At 49.5% G+C, this 19,937-nt stretch overlaps 1 protein-coding gene across 3 annotated transcripts in view; it reads left to right on the top strand.

Moving 5' to 3' along the window:
- Positions 1 to 17,150, top strand: part of KDM5B (lysine demethylase 5B) — a 55,249-nt gene extending 38,099 nt beyond the window's left edge. For all 3 annotated transcript variants that reach the window (XM_040085446.2, XM_040085447.2, XM_040085448.2), the window contains 10 exons: positions 2,380 to 2,494; positions 4,439 to 4,794; positions 5,823 to 5,961; positions 7,719 to 7,898; positions 8,735 to 8,893; positions 10,676 to 11,161; positions 12,972 to 13,083; positions 14,645 to 14,799; positions 15,464 to 15,790; positions 16,300 to 17,150. In XM_040085446.2, coding sequence (XP_039941380.1) covers positions 2,380 to 2,494; positions 4,439 to 4,794; positions 5,823 to 5,961; positions 7,719 to 7,898; positions 8,735 to 8,893; positions 10,676 to 11,161; positions 12,972 to 13,083; positions 14,645 to 14,799; positions 15,464 to 15,790; positions 16,300 to 16,437 — 2,167 coding nt within the window. In that variant the 3' untranslated portion in view covers positions 16,438 to 17,150. The remainder of the gene's footprint in view (positions 1 to 2,379; positions 2,495 to 4,438; positions 4,795 to 5,822; positions 5,962 to 7,718; positions 7,899 to 8,734; positions 8,894 to 10,675; positions 11,162 to 12,971; positions 13,084 to 14,644; positions 14,800 to 15,463; positions 15,791 to 16,299) is intronic.
- The last annotated feature ends 2,787 nt before the right edge of the window (positions 17,151 to 19,937 follow it).

The following is a 19,937-nucleotide window of genomic DNA, read 5'->3' as shown; positions in this document are numbered from 1 at the left end:
GACTTGTCCACTTCTGATCTCCTCTTCCATTTGGTGTTGAGCCACCTCTTCTTCTGGAACACTGTCTGTGTTCTCCCATCCCTGGTGCTTGTTCAGGTCTCCCAGTACTGAACTGGGAGCAACAGCCAGGCCCTTCCCAGCCTCTCTGTGCCAGATGGGTCCTTCCTGCACTGAATGTGTCCCTGACTTTGTTTGGCCTGGGAAGAGCTGGGAGCAATTTTTATCTTCATCTCCTTGACTAGATCTGTTCTTTTGTTCCCATGAGAGGCTCTCAGCCTTCCCCAGAGCTGGGCCTGCCAGCTCCTGCAGCATCCCAGACTGTGATGAGGAATTGACCCTGTGCTGCTGCTGTACACAGTGTCGAGGCAGTGCTTGCTCTGAGATTCTTATTTGCTCTAGAGGAGGTTTTAGTCCTTCTCTCGCAATTTTTTCTTGGATATTTTTTGGCGTGTTTTCTGGGAAAAGTCCGGTTTCGTGTCTTCATAATTTTTAGCAGTTTGAAAACTTGTGTTACTTGATTATTTTTTTCTTACAAGGTTGAAGCACGGGATGCTCACAGCTTTTGAAGGAAGATAAATAGAAGAGAATTACCTGCTTAAAATCTTAATACATGTTACATCACATGCAGATTCATATGCCTGAAGCTCACATCTGCAGGATGCTTGACAGCCTCCATCATGCCCAATGTCAGGTGTTGGTTAGGAAGGATTGTGGATTCTGCCTAAAATTTGGGTTGTGCTTTTGGCAAACTTTCAATTGCGGATTGAGCATTTAGGCCTGATCCCGAGTTTGGAGGATTCATACAGCAGCTCCTGTAGGAAAGGTGTTCCTTCAGTCACAGCAGTCAGTGACACTGGGGGATCTGCAGTGCAGTAAACACAGCAGTTCATGGGGAGGAGACCAGGACAGAAGTAATAAATCATGGCAAATCCTGTGACTCCTGCTCACCAGCTCCTCTGCAGTACCTGACAAGATGCACAAGATCCCTTTTTCCTCTGGTTCTCTCGGTGCTGGGGGATGGAACCCTCACAGATGCTGACTTGGAGATGTTCTGTGAACATCTGAATGGGGTTGGAGCGCTGGAGCACAGTGTGGCCCTTGTTCTCCTGGCACTGGAAGGCAACAGTGGTCCTGCCCTGCTGCAGTGGTTTTTTTGCCTATCCCCTTCCTTCTCTAGGTCTCCTGAAACCTGTTCTGTTTCTTGAGTCTCTGAGAATTTGTGCTTCGTGGATGGACGTGGGTTTGGCTTCTGTCAATGGTTTTTCTTAGGCTTATGTAATTTCTGGTTTTCAAAAACATCTTGTGACAGCTTTGCCTTTTAGATATGTGTATGTATATGTATACAAATATTTATGTATTTAAAAACTTGTTCTTTTTCTTGGAACACACTGTGGAGCTTACTCAAAAACCAGTAGAACAAAGCAGCCTGTAAAGAAACCTGTGTTATACCTGAGGCTTTGAATTCATTTTATTGTTCAGCTGACTGTGGGGTTTGGAACTCCCATCGTGATCCTGTATATCTGTTAAAAATACCTATTTTTAATGCAGAATGGTAAATTAAAATTTATTTTATAGAATTCACATTCCAGTCATGCTGTGGCATATCCTGCTGGGCTGTTCTCCTCTTTTGTGTAAAAACACACAGTGGATTCAATTGGAGCCAGCATTGTAAGGGATCTCTTTCCTTTTCTGTTCAGGGTTCTCAGACCTCATTAATACTGGCTTGAGTTTAGAGAGGCTTTTAATTTTGGGCAATTTGTTAACACTTATAAGCCACTCATTTGATGCAAAGCTTTTAGATAAAAATAAAAATGCTGATTTCAGTGTAGAGAGGATTTTTCAGAAGTGCCTACACAACCTGTCAATATAAAACCCATTCAGAACTGGGATTTGTTCTCTTTTGGTGTTGGCATGGACAGAGCTGACTACAATAGCTACTGCAACATAACTGAATAGTTTATCCACAGTTGCTTTGTGTTCTGGAAAAAAAAGCTTAATTTTATTCCATAATAACCAGTGCTCTTCCAAGGCTGAGTAGTTGTTCCAGAATCCTATTTGTTATGAGTTTCAACGATAGCTCGTTCTGCACTGGCAGACTGAGGTTTCACGTGTGTGAGCCATGGGCTGCTTGCATGCTTGTGAATATTCTGCTGTTCCTGAAGAAGGCCTGGCTGACATGAAATCACAAGCAGATGTCAGGAAATCAAAAATTCACAGAATGGTTTGGGTGGGAAAGGACCTTAAAGCTCATCTTGTTCCATTCCCTGCAGGGACGCCTTCCACAGGCTCCAAGCCCTGTCCAACTTGGCCATGAAGTTGAGTGTTTTGATCTTTATTTTTTCCAGTGATAACCAGGAAAGCTGAACGGTGTCGTTGCAGGTACCGCTCCGGGGGAGGGAAGTGTCAGAACCAGCTGACGGTGAACGAGCTGCGGCTGTTTGTGAGGCAGCTCTATGCCCTGCCCTGTGTCCTCAGCCAGACACCACTGCTGAAGGTAACCTGGGGAAGCCTTGGGAAGGGAGCAGGAGCGTTTGCAGAGTGATGGGTTTGCACTGCGTTCATCTCCTATCTCACTGTTTGCTCCTGGGCACTCTCAGGCTGGGGTGACTCGTGCCTGTGGGATGCTGAAGAAAGGAGCTGTGACCAGCTGCTGTTTGTGGTCAGCAGAGTTTTATACTGCACAGACAAATCAGCCATTCGTGTTGTATGAAGGATTGTAGGAGAAGGATGAGCTGGGTAACTACAGGTTAAAAGTTTGGGGTCAGTTAACTGGTCTGCTCTTTAGAGTAAAGCCAGATCAATCTGAGAACATTCAAACTCCCCAGTGCTCTGAGGGACAGCTCTCTCCTTCTTACCACTTTCCTTCTTTGTTGAGCCAGAATCAGCTTTCTCAGTCTTGTAATTAGATCCCTCATTGTGCTCTCAACCCACGTTCCAGGAAACCCCACAGATAATTCCAGCCAAACCCAGCCCAGGCTGGCCAAATCCTCTCTCTAGCAGAGAACCTGCTGCTGGCAGCAGTCAGATCACTGTAAATCTCATGACCACCAGCTGTGTGGGTTCTGTGTTCTCCAGATGATGAGCGCTCAGGCAAACTGAAAGTAATTCAAAATCTTGTTTCAGAATTTGCCAAAATGTTCCATATCACACTGAGGAGCAATTAAAAAAAATTTTGTGCAGCTGCAATTCCTGTCTTAAAGGGGAAGGGCTTTGCATATTCGTGACATTTGAAACCAGGAGATGCCATGTCCAGCTCTTGAACTGTCCCTCAAGGATCCACCCAACACTGAGACACCAGATAGTGCCATGTAAATGAATGGGAATAAACCAGTTCAACTCAGCTAGGACTGCTGTTTTGGAAGCTTTATCTGCCCTGCAGGGTGTGGATCAGATTTGATACAGTCCTATTTACAGTTATTTGTTTATAGCGCTGAAGCTGTGAAGTTTTCTTGCTGGTTGAAAAGCAGAATTTTGGAAATGCCAGGCATGCAAACAGTTCCTCTCCATCTGGCTTTCCTGAACAGGGAAATAACAAACACATATGGTCAGTGTTCCTTTGTATCATCCTCAACAAGCCTCAATTATGTGTCACTGTTCAATTTAGGCTGTTAATATAAATGACCAACATTACCGGAGGTGGGTTCACAATTCATGCTATCTCTAAAAAATGTTTTATTCCATGCTGGGGGAGGTTGCCCACCCTGGGAAGCAGCCTCACTGGCAAAATGCCAAGGTGTCAGCTGTGAGGGAAGAACTTCCTGCAGGAACGGCATTTCAGGCAGTACTGGGAGTACTGGGCAGGTTGCTCCACACAGAATAATCCAGCCTTCACTGTGGGATTGCTCTGGATGACTGTCCTTTATCCTGGGGAAAGTACAAACAGCCCCAGAAATACCTTTTGGGGTAGTGAGCTGCTGAGTGCATGGAGAGAGGGAGAAGGTGTTGCCCTGCATGAGAGAGTAGAATGCCTGTGGCTCACTGGGACTATGGGGTGCAGCTCAAAAGCCTTAGCAGTGCAGCAGAAATGAACCCCAGAACCTCTGGGCCCTTCCCAGTGTTTCGCAAAGCCTTCATAGTCCTCACCTTGATGTTCCACAGCTGCCTGAACATTCCAAAACTAAGCCAGACAGCATCACCCATGGTCTGCTCAATTTCCCTTTGCATCCTTTCTGCTCTTCTGAGCCCTCTTTCTGACACCTCTGGGACTGGGATTGCCTTGCTCTGGGATACCCAAGCTTGTGGCCACGTTACGTGCGAGGAGGTGCTGGCAACGCTGCGTGTTGAGGACACTGTGGTGTTCCAGCCCTCGGGATAATTTGCCCTGTGTGCATTGCAGCGGGGTTTGCCAGGAGCCTGTGCTCCCCTTGTCCCTGCGCTTCCACGGCTGGGCTTGGCCGAGGGCTTCCACCTGACTTACTGCTGCATTGGTGTATTTCAGGATCTCCTTGACCGTGTGGAAGCTTTCCAGCAGCAAAGCCAAAAGCTCCTTTCCGAAGAGATGCCCAGCGCCGCGGAGCTGCAGGAGCTGCTGGACGTCAGCTTCGACTTCGACGTGGACCTGCCGCAGCTGCCGGAGCTGCGGACGCGCCTGGAGCAGGCGCGCTGGCTGGAGGACGTGCAGCTGGCCTGCTCAGAGCAGGGCTCCCTCACTCTGGACGACATGAGGCGCCTCATCGACTCCGGCGTGGGGCTCGCGCCCTACCCCGCCGTGGAGAAGGCGATGGCGAAGCTGCAGGAGCTCCTCACCGTGTCCGAGCACTGGGACGACAAAGCCAGGAACCTGATAAAGGCCAGGTAGAGCTAAAGCTCCGCCTTGCGTTTTGTAGTTCCGCGAGTTGTCGCAGATGGAAGTGCCCTGGCTCCCCTTTGTTCCTCCAGTTCCCAGCGTGAAGGCCAAGCTTGTGCCAGCCGGAGGGGGTGAGGGATGGAGCGGTTTCAGGTGTCGGGGTTGCCGTGCAGTGTTTGTGTTGCTCAATCATCTTGTGTAAATTCTCTTCGTGCCACGGGGAAGGGGTTTAAGATGCCTCTTCCTTCTTTTCCACCTCTTCCCAGTTTCAGGGTGGAGGGCACATGTTCAGATGAAGCTCAGATAGGTAGCACCAGCAGGTCCATAGAGGTCCATGTAGGACTATTTCTAACTAATAAAGAGGAGATTTTTCCAGATTAATTGGTGCAGGGAAGAAGGAAATAACTCAAATACATCCTCACTAAGAAAAGTTTTCTCGTGGTTTTTATCTTCTGATTTATTAAGTAAAATAGGGTACAGCACAGTGTACTTTAAAAATAGGAATATGTCACAAACTTACATGCCAGGTTTCTTCCCTCAGGATTCCTTTTTTTAAAAAATTTTGTCATACTTGGAGTATTGGAACATTTCTTACCCACTACTAACCACAGTGTTTTAAGGCAACTTCAGAGCACATTACTGACTAAGCTTGGGTTTAACATTTGATAGGGAGCTGTGTTGTGTTTGTACCTCTCTAAAACCTCAGAATCAAACTGGGAAATACAGAAAAGCCAATTTCAGAGTTTTAACCTTCTAGCGCAGAATCTCTCAGCTGGCGCTGGTCTGGGGTTTGGTGAGTGTTCATCATCAAAAAGTTAATAAAAGGGCAATCTTCCTTAAGTCCAAACAGGAGAGTATTTCTAGCAGGAGTCTAAGCAAACAGACATTTCTAAACTTCCCCTGCTCCTGACACCCCAGCTCTGCTGGGTGCAGCCAGCACTGACCGTGGTGCGGCCCTCTGATTTTAACAACCCAGGTGAGTGGAGGAGCCCCCCCTGCAAGCAGCACCCCACATCTGGCTGTTGTGTTCCCCCAGGCCCCGGCAGTCCCTGAGCAGCCTGGCAGCAGCGGTGAAGGAGCTGCAGGAGATCCCAGCCTACCTCCCCAACGGAGCAGCGCTGAAGGACGCCGTGCAGAAGGCCAAGGACTGGCTGCAGGAGGTGGAGGCTCTGCAGGTACGTGAGCCTGGCTGCTGGGGAGGGACAGTGACCCTGCTCTTGTCACCAGAGCCACCCCACGCCCCGTGTGTCACTCTGATTTGGAGCACCCGGGCCGGGACATTGGTTACCTCAGCCATGGAGCAGCTGCGCTCGCTGCCCCGATTCTTATTTCTGGTTTGGGTCTGTGTTCCTTCACCTGTGCAACGAACTGCCTGCAATAAAATCTGTAAAACAACTATTACCGAAAATCTAAAGTTAAAAGGTTACTGCATTATGGAACTTCACCTTCGAGCCGCTTCTGCACAGTTGCTCAGTAACAACTCCCTGTTAATCACACTGAGGTACAGAATGGTGATACAGAAGTAGTTCCTTGCAAGTGCTCAAGCCAGGGGTTAGTGGGACTGCCCAGATCAGATCAGGGTGGCACTGTGATAGCCCTGATTTCACATTTTAGTATAAATTACCAAATATTTTCAATTGTTCCTCTTTTTTTTTTTTTCCTATAAAGTGAGCTCTAATCTAACTTAGAGGTATGTTCAGGCCCCTCTGGTCTAAACTGGGCTTTTAATAACAGCATCTTTTGAGGTTTTATTTAAAAAACTAATTTTCCTGGATTTAAATATTTTGAAGGAATAAAATTCATTTAATACTAGCTTTTGTTTGAGGGTTGTCTTGAAAGAACTTGACTGATTTTTTTTTTTTTCTTGACATTTGCTAATTTCTTGGTCTGGACTCTGAAATTCTGGCTCTTGAATATGGGAAAACTAATTCTGTCTGTGCCAAGAATCTTTGCTTTGGTTCTGTGAAGGTTTTGTTAAATGCCTGCAGTCACTGTGACTTGCAGGAAGTTCTTGGCATCAGGGTTTTGAAGTTGCTAGAGGTGTTGGGGTTGTTTTGGTGAGCAGTTCTCCAGTCCCACTTCAACTGCCTGTTCTAGAAATTACCTCTGGAATCACCTCCTGTGCTGCTTTATCTCTGAGTGTGTGGTACCTGCATCGCCTGAGGCCTGGGGTGCCAAGGGAGGAGCTGGAGCTTGCTCCTGAGTGGGACACGGGATACTGGAGGTGCTTCTCACCCTTGGCCTGGCACAGCCTGGGTTAAACTTGTCTTGTGGTGCTGTACTCCCTGTAGTACCTGAAAGGAGGCTGGAGCCAGGGGGATCAGAGTTTCTTCCCAGGGAACAAGGGACAGGATGAGAGGAAACTGCCTCAAGTTGCACGTGGGGAGGTTTAGGTTGGATGCTGGCGGAAATTTCTTCACTGAAAAGAGTGATTAGGCCCTGGCACACCCTGCCCAGGGTAGAGTCACCATCCCTGGAGGGGATCTAAGAGGTATATGGATATGACACATGGTTTAGTGGTGGCTTTGGCAATGCTGGGTTAATGGCTGAAATTGATCTTGGAGATCTTTTTTCAATGTTAATAACTCTGTGATTTTATGATTTCAGAATTATGTTGATTTTCTGCTGTGACTGCAGCGTGAAACTGGGAGGCTGCTTATATTGTTGGCAGTCTCTGGTTTTGTGCTGTTTTCTTTTTCAAGGGTCATTTGGCAAGCGCATTCTTGCTTCCTAAACGTGTTGTCTGGCAGTCAATGACTGTCAATGCCAGTGCACGAGCAGCACAAATGTTGGACCGCTGGTGCAGGTCACTGAGCTGTCTGAGTACTAAATTCATTTTTACAAGCTCTGCCCTGACTTTCTTGAGTGCCTGCTGTGACTTGGGCAGCGCTGTGCCTTGGGTGCATCCAGCATCTGCTTTCCAACCCGGCAGGCTGGGGGCCGTGTGCCCGTGCTGGACACGCTGGCGGAGCTCGTCACCAGAGGTCGGTCCATCCCGGTGCACCTGGATTACCTGCCCAGGCTGGAGGCCCTGGTGGCCGAAGTGCAGGCGTGGAAGGAGTGTGCAGCAAACACGTTCCTGTGTGAGAACTCCCCGTATTCCCTTCTGGAGGTGAGAGGTGTGGCTTGGGGATCAGCACGGTCAGTCGTGCGCGGGGACTCGGTGTGCGCCCAGGAAGGAGCAGGAAATATGAAGTGTGTTTGTAGAATTGCTTTAGGTTGACGTGAACTGTTTTAATAACAGCTTTTGTTAGTGACCTATACTTCTAATGATAGTTTTAAACTTCTAAAATGCTTAAGATTTAGCTATATTTTTCTCGATTCTTCTTAATCAGTGGCTAACAAGATCAGGCAGTGCCAGTGTCTAACATTTTCCATATGAATATGGGAATACTGACAAATCTGTGGCACTGGATTAACTCCAGTGCATCAGGCCGAGCCCCAGGTGAGCAGGTTCTTACCTGCTCCATCCTTCTCAGGATCAGGTGTGCTGGGGTGAGGCTGGGGCTGTGTTTGCTGCCCCTCTGGAGCTGTGGCTGTGTCACACCTGCAGTCCTTGAGCAGAGTACACTCTGCCCTCTGAGCCTCCTCCTGTCAGGGACAGCCCCTGGAATCTCTGCTCTTTCCCAGGGTTTGCAGTTTCAGTCCAGTGGAGGCTGTTGAGTACATCAGCTCTTTCTCTCTCTCTCTCTCTCCCCCTCTCAGCAACCCTGAGAGAAACCCAAGGGTTGTTTGGGTCTGGACATTTTACAAAACTGAAGTTCCAACTTTCCAGCTCCCCCTACCTTCCAGATAACATCATTCTAGTCCCTCAGAACTTTGATGGAATAACAGCAGGAACCCTAGTTCTCACCACTTGCCTGTGGCTGCACCCAGGCAGGAAGGTGCATTAGGAACAGTGCAGGTGCAGCCCTGCTGCAGGTGGGACACTGCTGTTCTGTCCCTCAGGTGTTGTGCCCCTGGTGTGACATCGGGATGCTCAGTCTGAAGAGGAAGCAGAAGAAGCTGAAGGAGCCAGTGCCAAGTGGCAAGAAGAAAAGCAGTAAACTGGAGACACTGAGCGACCTGGAGCGAGCGCTCTCTGAAAGCAAGGACACTGCATCCGCGGTATGTGGTCACATCTTTCCTATCTGGAAATTCTTCTGAGTTCCTTGAATCCTTGTTTCTGTGCAGGAGTTTGGCTTCCACCCTGTTCTTGCTGTGCTGCTCTGCAGGATTTCTGGGACTGCACTTTTCTGTGTTTGCTTCAGACTTCCCAAAATTGCTTTCAGTGGAAACACCATGTGTTGCTTTGTGCATTAAGCAGCGTCACAGTTTGCTAGGCAGTGCCTGTAGCTGAACAAAGCACAGGGAAATGAAAAATGGAGACCTGTTTTCCCCTACCATATCTTATTAAAAATTGGATAGGGTTTGCCCAAGTCTGATCCTTTCAAAGAATCCAGGGCCATTTATAATTAAAACAAGCACTCTAAATAATTAAAGAAAACCTCATGTGTTTTGGAGTCACTGAAACGCTGCTCTGGGTGGAGCAGATTCAGTTGCTGGTGGGGAAGGGCTTCATTCCAGCAGACCTAGTGCAGAGCCTGGGCTGGTAATGATGTCCTGTGGCTAATTAGATGCAGTAGGGGCTCATTGGGTGGGGCTTGAATGTAATTTGATGTGGGACATTTAAGTTTTAACTTATGACAATTACTTGAAACTTGTACTTTCATTGCTTTGGTGTTGGCCTCTCTTGTCTGAACCCCCAAGCTGGAGCAGTGTCCCTGTTGTGTCCCTGTTGTGTCCCTGTGGGGACAGGCTGGGCCCTGGGTCACACTCAGCCCTCTGTGACTCCAGCACTCTGGCTAAAGAGACCCAGGGTACTCCCAGAGGCTGCAGCAGGAAAGGGAAGTCATTCAGTGTGGCAAAGTTTGCTTCTGACACACGAGGGGACCCAGAACCTTCCCACACTCCCAGCCCAGCTCAGCACCTGTGTGCACATTGGAATGTGCTGTGCCCCGGTCCCATGTCTGCCCAGGATGGACACAGCTGTCTCATTTATCCAGAGCTGATTTTAGTGCAGGAATTATGCTTGAAAGCCATGGTGTGAGAAATAACCACTTTGTATATATTTATAAATCCTCCTTGGTATGTTTATATACATTATAAAATGCATAGAATGAATTAGTTGCAGCTGGTTTGAACAGCCTTTATGGAACTGAAGTATATTGCTGTCTTTATAGGAGCTAGTGCTAAAGATTCCTGGAAAAAGGATCATGAGCATCTGCAGAGAGGGTAAACAGCAGATCCAGGGTGCACCTGAACTTTACCTGCTGTTCACAATCACCAGAGCAAGTTCATAGGTCAGGGCATGGCCCTGAGCACTGGGCAGCATGTACGAAGTGAGGGTCAGAGGTACATTTGCATTTGTAAAAACTGCCCAGGAAGCTTTTCTGAGTATCCGGAGTCAGACTGTTGAGAGACACATTCCCAGAGCGGTGTCTGCAATCCAGACTTGCATTTCTTTAGGATTTTGAGCTGCTTGAAGGCAGACCGTGTTTCTGTAGTACAAAACACAAAAGCTTGGAACATAGAAGGGCCTTAGGAGCTGGTGTTTTTTACAAAGAGTTAAGCTTTTTCTCTCAGGGCCTCATGAGAAAATGGAAGGGAATTGAAGTCACACCACTGCACGTCCCCAGTGCTGCCCCTCCAGTCCCATTTGCTGCCCCACCGCACATCCCCGTCCTTGCTTCATTCCAACGTTCAGAGCCCTGGAGAGCGGCGTGTCTGCAGGGGGACGGAGCACAGGGCCCCGTTTGTAAGGAGCAGCGTTCCCTTGGGAGTGTGCAGCCAGCACCCGTTATCCTCTTATCCCTGCCTTGGAGACGCCATCCCTTGACTCTGTTTCAGATGGCCACGCTGGGAGAGGCGCGGCTGCGGGAGATGGAGGCGCTGCGTGCCCTGCGAGCCGCCAACGAGGTGAAGGCGCTGTCGGGCGAGGAGGACGCCGAGCTCAAGGTGTGTCTGTGCCAGAAGGAGCCGGCCGCTCCCATGATCCAGTGTGAGCTCTGCAGGGGCTTCTTCCACACCGGCTGCGTGCCGGCGCCCGGCGCCGCGCCGGGGCCGCGCGTGTGGCTGTGCCCGCACTGCCACCGCTCCGAGAAGCCGCCTCTGGAGAAGATCCTGCCGCTGCTGGCGTCCCTGCAGCGCATCCGCGTGCGGCTGCCCGAGGGGGACGCCCTGCGCTACATGATCGAGAGAACTGTGAACTGGCAGCACAGAGCACAACAGATGTTGTATTCAGGGAATCTAAAACGCGTCCACGACAAAGTTGGCTCAGGATTACTGTACAGCAGGTGGCAAGCCCTGGTGGGCCAGCTGCCAGAGACAAACAAGGTGAGGCTGGGCTGGGGCTGGGCTTCCCGGCACCGGGAGCGCGGGGACGGGGAGTGATGCGCTGGGTTTGGGGCTGCTGTAGCTCCCTACAAACCTGACGAGGCACAGGGTTTGCTCCTGCTTTACAGCTGTCCAGGAGCTGGGTCATCTGCCAGGATGTGTGTGTGCACCCCAGCAGCAGCTTCTTGTTCCCTTCTGCTGGAGTCCAAGAACAATTCCTCCCAAGGAGCCTGTTTTCCCCCCTTCCAGCTCCTGTGTTCTACTGTGGCATCATTAATGACAGAGCTGCTGAGTTATTGTTTCTGGAGTCCCCACCGTTCAGTTGGTCTTAATATTGTGCTCCTACAAGTATTCAAACAGAGTTTTAAGTGTTGAGAAGTGCTGGCAGAGGCACAAACTGTCCTGTGCATTACCAGCTTGGCTCTCAGACAAGGTTGTTTTCAACAAAGTGTCTTCATCCTTTGCTGCCTCTCCTCACTTCCACTAGACCTCCCAAGCTCAATATTCTGCTCATTTTGCCGGGTTTAGCCACAGCAGCTGTTTCAGGCGGGGTAGTGAGGGAGTTTTGTCTTTTTTCAGTGAAGATCCTTCAGCAAAAAGCACACGTAAAGAAGGAAAGGAGGTAAAGAATTTTCTTGAGGTAACAAATGTAGAAATGTATCAGAAATCAAAGCTCTGTGCTTTATAAAGAACACCCCAAAATGGAATGTACTCTGTTGCTTTTACATTTTGAAACACCTTAGTTTTGCTAGGGCAGTTTCAGTTAGGCTGTGTTTCTGTTTTCATGTTCACTTCTGTTGAAACATAAACCTTGCCACACATACCTGATGGGGTGTTACAGCTGCTTCTCATTCACTCAGCTGTGCCAGTGGCTCGTGGACCAAAATTTTCAAGCAGGCAAATCAAGATACAGAAATTAAAATATCTTTAAGTGTTTAAGAGATTTTTTCTGGTCATTTAGATCTGAAAGTATCATTTTGCTAGGTCAGCTAGTGTAGCTGAAAAGAACTGGCCAACATTTTGGAAACAGAAGTTGATGTTTCAGCCAGAAACTGAAACAGTGAGTTTAGTTTTATTTGCATGATGGTATTAGCTCAGTGTGGAACTGTGAGGTTCCTCCCACCCAGAGCAGTGTAACCATTTTTGAGGGGTCTGGACCTTAAGTCAGTAAACCTTCCAAATCAGGGTGTTTCTGGCTAGTCTGGGTCCCTGTGATTTCCCAAATCAGATGTCCCTGGGAAGCTCAGTGGAAGAGCATCTGGCCAGATGTCTCTGCCTGAATCCCTCTCTGCGCCAGGGACACTTCTGGGCCAGGCACCCAGCACACCTCGGCACAGGTGTGAGCTCAAACTTCAGTCTCTGTGGATTTGAGGTGGTTTTCTGGTGAATCCAGTGTCTCACCATGACTGTCCTGTCCTGTCCCAGTTCTGTTTCCCTTGTCATTTGGGCTAGTTCACCACTCATTTCCCCACAAGAAGCTCTTCAGTAACCTCTGGAGTTGGGCTGCTCTGATACCTGGCCAAAGTGAGGACTGTGGGTGAGTTTGAAGAATTCCCTGGAGAGCAGCAGTGGGAATTGAGGAGAGCCAAAATCTGCAAGGGGCCCAGGCACCTGGGTTAGTGAGGAGGAGAGCGTTGTGGAAGATTCCTGGTGAGATGCCCCTGGCAGTGTCAGGAGGTGCAGGGTTTGCTGTTGGCCTGTGAGGTCTAAGATTTCAGTAGGTGTCAGAGAAAGAAGTGTTGATCCTATCACAGTTATTCTGCATTTCAAACTCCATGTGCAGTGAAACCATCTGCATTTTGTTTTCTAGGTGTCCCAGACAATTGGAGCAATGTCATTCTCCATGCCTCATGACTGGGATAACAGAACCGTGTATTTGCATTCTCCATTCTCTACAGGACAGCACTGCATCCCACTTCATGGTTTGTAATCTTCACTTTGGTTTGGGAGGTTTCCCCCTGCCCCTTCCTTTTTTCTCCTGTGTTTGGTGGGGCAGGGAGGGTGTCCTGGTCACCAGGAGCTGGCTGAGCAGCACTGGTGGTTGTTGTCTCCATCTCCTCAGCAACTTTGGAGCTCAGTGTCCAGCTTTGGCAGAGGGGTGCATTGCTCAAGGATAGAAATTTCCCATGTGTAATGAAAAGATGTGGCACATTGGCATGAGGAATCGGGAGAGCTGGCCCCTTCCTACAGGAACAGCTCCCCCAGGCTGTGCCCCAGCCGAGCTGCAGAAGGGGGAAGGAAAGGGCAGGAGGCACTGGAAGTGTAGGAGGTGGATGGGAGCAGCAGGGATGTGGTGCTGGAAGCCAGGGGATACTTAATGCACAGGACACAGCTCCATGTGAGCCTTGCTGCAGCACAGCTGTCCAGCTGTCAGAGCCCCCGTGGGGCTGATCTGGTGGGGTCACTCAGCACAGGCTCTGGACTGTCCTCACCTCAGACTCCGTGTGTGGGCCTGATATTTGTGGGTCTGAAGAGATTTTTTAGCACAAGCCGCCAAGGTAGAACCCAAGAAGAGCAAAATGTTCGGTGTCTGCTTGTAGAGGAACCATCTGAGTGGTCACCTGCATCTTCTGCATCTGGGTCATCACTCAAAGCTTCATCCACTTGATGACTTTCATGCTGGTCATGGTTTGAAGGTTGCCTGTTGGCCCGATTCTGCCTTGGCACCTTGTGCTAAAAATCTCTTCAGACCCAGAAATATCCGGCCCACATCGGTGGGTTGGACTAACAGACAAACTGTGAATTGCATCATTTTATGATTGTGACAGAAATTATTTCTCATTTCTTCCCTCCTCATGGATAATGCTTCAGGGACACAAGTGTAGATTTACCTTTGTGTCTGTGCAGCCCAGTCCATACCAGTGTTAGAAAAGCAATTCCAGTGGAACGTTTCCGTTCACATCAAACAAAGCAGTTCTTTGTGTCACCAGGTTTATTTTTCATATTTGAGTTGTAGTGCATTAATAAGCTGTTATTTATACAAAGATTTTGGCCTCCCCAGCTGGGAGTGTTTCAGAGCCTTGCAGGAGCTTTGGAGGCAGCAGTGGGTAGAGCAGGACCTTGGCACCAGGCTCATCCTCTCAGCCTGCCTTCCTCTCCTCCCGTGGCTCCCTGTACAGATGTCACTCAGTTTGTTCATCTTACCCTCTCCTGAGGCAGTGAGGGGATTGTCACACTCCTGTAGCTCCCAAAGCAGGAGAATTTGCCAGGAATGATGGCAATGCCCTATCCTTGAACCAGCAGGGAATGGGGGCGTGGCAGGGTGCTGAGCCACAGTGCAGGAACTTCTGTGCAAGCCTTTCTTTCCTTTTAACCCTGCTGTTAAAAATGAGCAGTCAAGAGGGAGCAGATAAGAACTAACTCATACAGCTGCAGATTAAAAGTCTTTCACCATTTTTTGTTGTGCTGCCTGAGTTTTTTCGTTATCTGTGCAGTTCTTGTCACTGAAGAATTCCTGCTGTGTCTCCTTGTCTTTCACACTAGTCATTAGCACTGAGCTGGATGAGCTGATGATGGAAGCCCAGCTGCTGCAGGTTTCTTTGCCTGAGATCCAGGAGCTGTACCAGGCCCTGTTCACAAAGCAGAGCCCTGCCCTGCAGCCGGAGCAGAGGTCACCCAGCGCAGCCACGAGTGACAAGGCAAGTGTCCAACAGCAGCCCTGAGCTGGAGCACCCTGGGGAAGGGCTCTGCCTCAGCCCTTGGGCTTCACTGGGGTTTGTGTGTGTGGCTGCACTTCCATGAAAATACATTTTCCTTGTGCAAAAGGAGCCAAGAAGTCGATAAGAAATTAGTTACAAAATATTGAATACAATTTGGGGCCCAGTACCTTTTTGAAATTTGGATACGTGTTGATGGTCAGTCTGTGTACTTTAAATACATCTGTCCTGATTTCATAGAATTGCAGAATCCCAGACTGGTTTGGCTTGGAAGGGACCTTAAAGCTCATTTTGTTCCAGCCCTTGCCATGGGCAGGGACAGCTTCCACTAGACCAGATTGTCACCATCCACTGGACCAAGTCCTTGAACACTTGATTCTTGTCCTACATGGGCTTTCCAAGGGAGCTGCTGTGGAAGCTGTGGGCTCAGAGGCAGGAGATGAGGATGATTTTCTCTCTCAGTTCTGTCCCCGGGGCAGTTCTGATCCTGCCCTTGGCTCCTCTTACGCATCTCATGCTACTGAAAATGCAGCACTGTCAAACACTGCGCTTTTTCTTTAACCTGTTCCTAAAATCACCGTCTGGATAACAGGATAATGGGTGTTAGCTGCATACTTCCAACCTTGCCAAAATGTCTTTCCCACAGAGTGAGTGTTGCCGAGGGAAAAAGGATGGGATTAGTTACATGGAGAGAAAACTGAAGCGGCGTTTCGAGAGAGAGAACTTCTGTGGTGAGAAGAGAGCGAGAGTAAAAAAGATGAGAACACCCAAAAAGAAGAAACTGAAACCGAATCACTCAAAGGATCTGTGCAGTAACAAACTGGAGAGAGAGCGGGAGCGGCTCCTGGAGCTGCAGCGTTCCAGCGACAGCCACTTGCTGCCCTCAGACGCGTCGTTCTCGGAGCAGGAGGACTCTGAGGATGAGGATGCCATCTGCCCAGCTGTGAACTGCCTCCAGCCCGAGGGGGATGAGGTCAGGAGGGGCAGACCCGCCCATTCCTGCTGGGACCTGGGACAGGGAGCGTTTGACTGCAGAAGAGCTGTTCATGAGCAGAGTGGGAGGTCCTGGCGTACCCAGGGCAGCTGGGATGGGCACACTGACCCCCCCCCCCGCCCTGGGGCAGCTGTGTGGCACCAGAGCACGGTGGGAGGGGGCAGGTGGGGCCCTGCAGACACTCATTCTGTCCATGGCTGCTCTTGGGATCCAGCTGTGGATGGGCTCTGTGGGTGGGGGCAGTGCCAGGGGCTCTGCAGGCTCATCCGCGCTGCAAATGGAGAAGAGAGAAGCGGAGTCTCTGATGGGGGGAAAGCAATGGGGAGATCGGGGAGGGTGTGCCCTGCCCACAGCAGGGAGCACAGTGAATACCCAGCAGCAGCCAGCTGTGGAGCAGGACATTGCTCGTGTAAACACAGCAGGAGCCCCAGGATGAGTGCGGGGGGCTTTGCCTGGCCCTGCTCTGACCCATGTCTGCTCTTCACCAGGTCGACTGGGTCCAGTGCGACGGCAGCTGCAACCAGTGGTTCCACCAGGTGTGTGTGGGCATCTCCCCAGAGATGGCGGAGAAGGAGGATTACATCTGCTCCAGCTGCGCCGGGAAGGACGCCCAGTACCGGAAATAAAACCCCAAAAACCCCTCAGGACTCGAGCAAAGAAGGTTCCCAGTTTTCCAGTTAAGCCGCAGGGGCTGGTTTAAGAACCAGGTTGCAAATGGTGCTACTTCTATCCTTATGGGATCATTTTCCAGAACTCAAAACAATTTTTGACACTTTTGTATTTTCCCTTGATCTGTTTGTGGTTGTTGAGGTTTGAGATGCTGACTGTTTGCAGGGGTTTCCACCGATTGGAATGCGTTTGACACGTGCACCTTTATTGTACAGCATTCAGTTACCTCTGGGATTTACCGGCCTATTTAATTCAGCTTGGTTTGGGTGCAAAAACAAACAAACAAAAAAGACCCCTGCACCATGAATTTTCCAATAATCCTCTTTTGAGGAAATCCCTGTTTACTCTGTTAACTCTTTGGAGACTTTAGTTTTTTTCCACTTTGTTTTTCGTAGACTAGGTTTATTTATCTGAGCAATAACTTCTATGTCTGGTTTCAGTGACTGGAATGACAACTGAACAGCGTGTTGCTTCTAGCATTGGTTGATGTACAGACAGCAAATGTTAGATCCTAGTGTCACTGAGGGCCCTGTGATGTAGAAGACAGGAAAAAAAAAAAAAATCTGTAAAGTAATTGCCACAGCTGTATTTTGGCTTTCTCCTTTTTTGGGTAGCTTGTATCAAATGTTGCAGTTTATATTGTGGAATAAACCCCTGGTTATGTTATAAAATTAAATGTGGTTGTTTTTTAGAGAGTTTGAAATGCAGTTTTATTACCCTCTGAATCCACACTGCATCGCTGGGTTCCCTTAGCCAAGAGATCACCTTCCAAAGAAGCAGTGCAGAAGGTGTGCTGGTTCTTGTCTGTTCAGGTTTGGAAGGAGGGAAGTCAAAATATTATGCCAAAAAGAAAAAAAAAAAAAAGCTTTTCCAAGATTTTTTGCAAAACTTTTCCAAAGGCGAAATTATTTTCGGGTCGAGTGCATGAAGAGTTGAAGGTACAGTTTGGGACTTGGTAGGGGCAGAAGTGGGGGGTTCACACAGGAGGAGAAGGTGTGAGGCAGTTTCTCCTGCCAGCCCTGCCCAGCTGCAGCAAGGGAGAGACCTTCACTCACTGCCAGGGCTGGTGGCCACAGGGACCTTTGGTGTGGCCACAGTGACCTTTGGTGTGGCCACAGGGACCTTTGGTGTGCCCACAGTGACCTTTGGTGTGGCCACAGGGACCTTTGGTGTGGCCACGGGGAGCTGGCTCTGCACAGCCAGGGCTGGTGGCCACAGTGACCTTTGGTGTGCCCACAGTGACCTTTGGTGTGGCCACAGGGACCTTTGGTGTGCCCACAGTGACCTTTGGTGTGGCCACAGGGACCTTTGGTGTGCCCACAGTGACCTTTGGTGTGGCCACAGGGACCTTTGGTGTGGCCACAGGGACCTTTGGTGTGCCCACAGTGACCTTTGGTGTGCCCACAGGGAGCTGGCTCTGCACAGCCATGGCTGGTGGCCACAGTGACCTTTGGTGTGCCCACAGTGACCTTTGGTGTGCCCACAGTGACCTTTGGTGTGGCCACGGGGAGCTGGCTCTGCACAGCCAGGGCTGGTGGCCACAGTGACCTTTGGTGTGGCCACAGGGAGCTGGCTCTGCACAGCCAGGGCTGGTGGCCACAGCAAGCTCTGCTCTGCCTCTGGGTGGACTCCCTTCAGCTTCATCTGTCTGCATTTAGCCCAGAAGCCTGAGGAGTAAGGAGATTTCTGGTTCTCCCAAAGGCTTTTCAGGGCCTGTAGCTGGGCACTGCAGGTGCTCCCAGGAGAGACTGGAGCTCTGAGCAGCACAGCTGGAGTGTTCAGGCCCACAAGGCACTTCCCACATGGGGCTGCACCTGAAATCCCTTGGAGAGCAATCACTCTCCAGCTGCAGAACACAGCTGGAAGTGGCCTGGTGACAGGGATGTGCCTCCAAGGCCTGCCAGGGGTGGAACTGCTGGAGCCCAGGGAGATGGGAGGGGTTGGAGATCTTTGTCTCAGGGAGAGCACTCTCCATGAGTTTGGCTTGGTGTTCCCTCCACTGGCTGCCAGAAGGAATTTGCTGGTAAGGTTTTTCCCTGCTGGTTTTACCTCTTTTCCTGTGGGCAGAAGTGCACAGAGTCACTGGGGTAGGGAAGAGCCTTGGAGCATCTGTGGCTGATGGTGACGTGGAGGGACTGTGGGTGGGATCAGAACTGTGCAGGAATTTGGTCCCACATGGGCTTGGTTAGTTTTTGGGGGGTTTTTTAAACATTAATTTTTGGCTGTTAAATGAATCTTCAGCCTGGCCCAAGTGATGTGTCCGAAAGTGCTGGGGTGGGAGAGAGCCTTGAGCCTGTGTACATGAGCTGTGTCTGTGCTTGCATGGTATAACTGGTCCTTTTTATTTAAGTACCGAAAGGATGCTTTGGGAAATGTTTTGGTTTCTTTCCTCTTTTTGCTTGGAAGAATTTCAGTGCAATGCTGAGATAACAGTCTGAGTTGGGATGAAACACTGCTCTGTAATAACTTCCTTTCAGAGGGGACAGACAGACAAACTGGAAATGGAGCTGGCACAGTGGCTGATGCAGCTGAATCATTACAAATGTTTCTCTGAGTTCCCTTTATTTTTTTTTCCCATTGAAGAAATGGCTGTTTATCAAAAAATGACAGAGGAAATGGGATGCAGTTAAGTTCAGCATGGTGATTCCATACAGGACCAGCCATTGTAAGTTTGGGGACTCAGGGAGTCAGGGGAGACTCCTGGCATCCCAACAGCTGCATTTCTTATCAGGATTATTGACTGCAGTAGAACTGGAGGGGAGCTTTTTGGAAATGACCACATTGTTGCTTGAAATTTTTCAAGGAATGGAACCCCCAGTCCATGGGTGGCCTGTGTCTGCAGCCCAGGACTGCTCAAGGGTTGGTGTCATTTCCTGGGCGGTGCCTGGAGGCTGCAAGAGGTGACAGTGCCTCCCATGCCACAGACCCTGCCCTTGGGTTTCATCCCCACTTGATGGAATCAGGGTTTGACTTCTGTTGAAACGAGAGATTTTAGTTCACGTTGGGGTGGGCTCTGCTGTGGTGCCCTGTGCACATTCCTCATCCTTAGGGAGGGTGACAAGGGCAGACCATGCTCAGAGTCTGGGTGGAAGAGCTGCCCCTCCTTTTGTGCACCCCAGATTTCCACAGGCTAAGCCAGAACAGGAAAAAGGTCTCTCTCTCACCTCATTCTGCTGTTTTTGTGAATTTTATTTATTTTTATAACGTAGCAACCAAGTACATAAAACCTCCCTGGATTGCTCAGATCCTAGTTCTTTATTTGATAAAAATAGTTTATGGCCTCTACATTAGTTTAATCACAAAACAGGACAAAAATGAAATTAAGTAACCCTACTTGAGGATTTGAAGCTGAAATCTCTGATTTAAAGCCTGCCTGTACCGTGTGCCAAAACCCTGGGATTGAACCTGTTGTGCCACCTTTAGTCCCTGGGATGTACCCTGTGTTGTGTCATACCCT

This window comes from Hirundo rustica, chromosome 24 (assembly GCF_015227805.2).
Source record: "Hirundo rustica isolate bHirRus1 chromosome 24, bHirRus1.pri.v3, whole genome shotgun sequence".
Lineage (NCBI taxonomy): Eukaryota > Metazoa > Chordata > Aves > Passeriformes > Hirundinidae > Hirundo > Hirundo rustica.
This window is presented reverse-complemented; position numbering and strand designations above follow the sequence as displayed.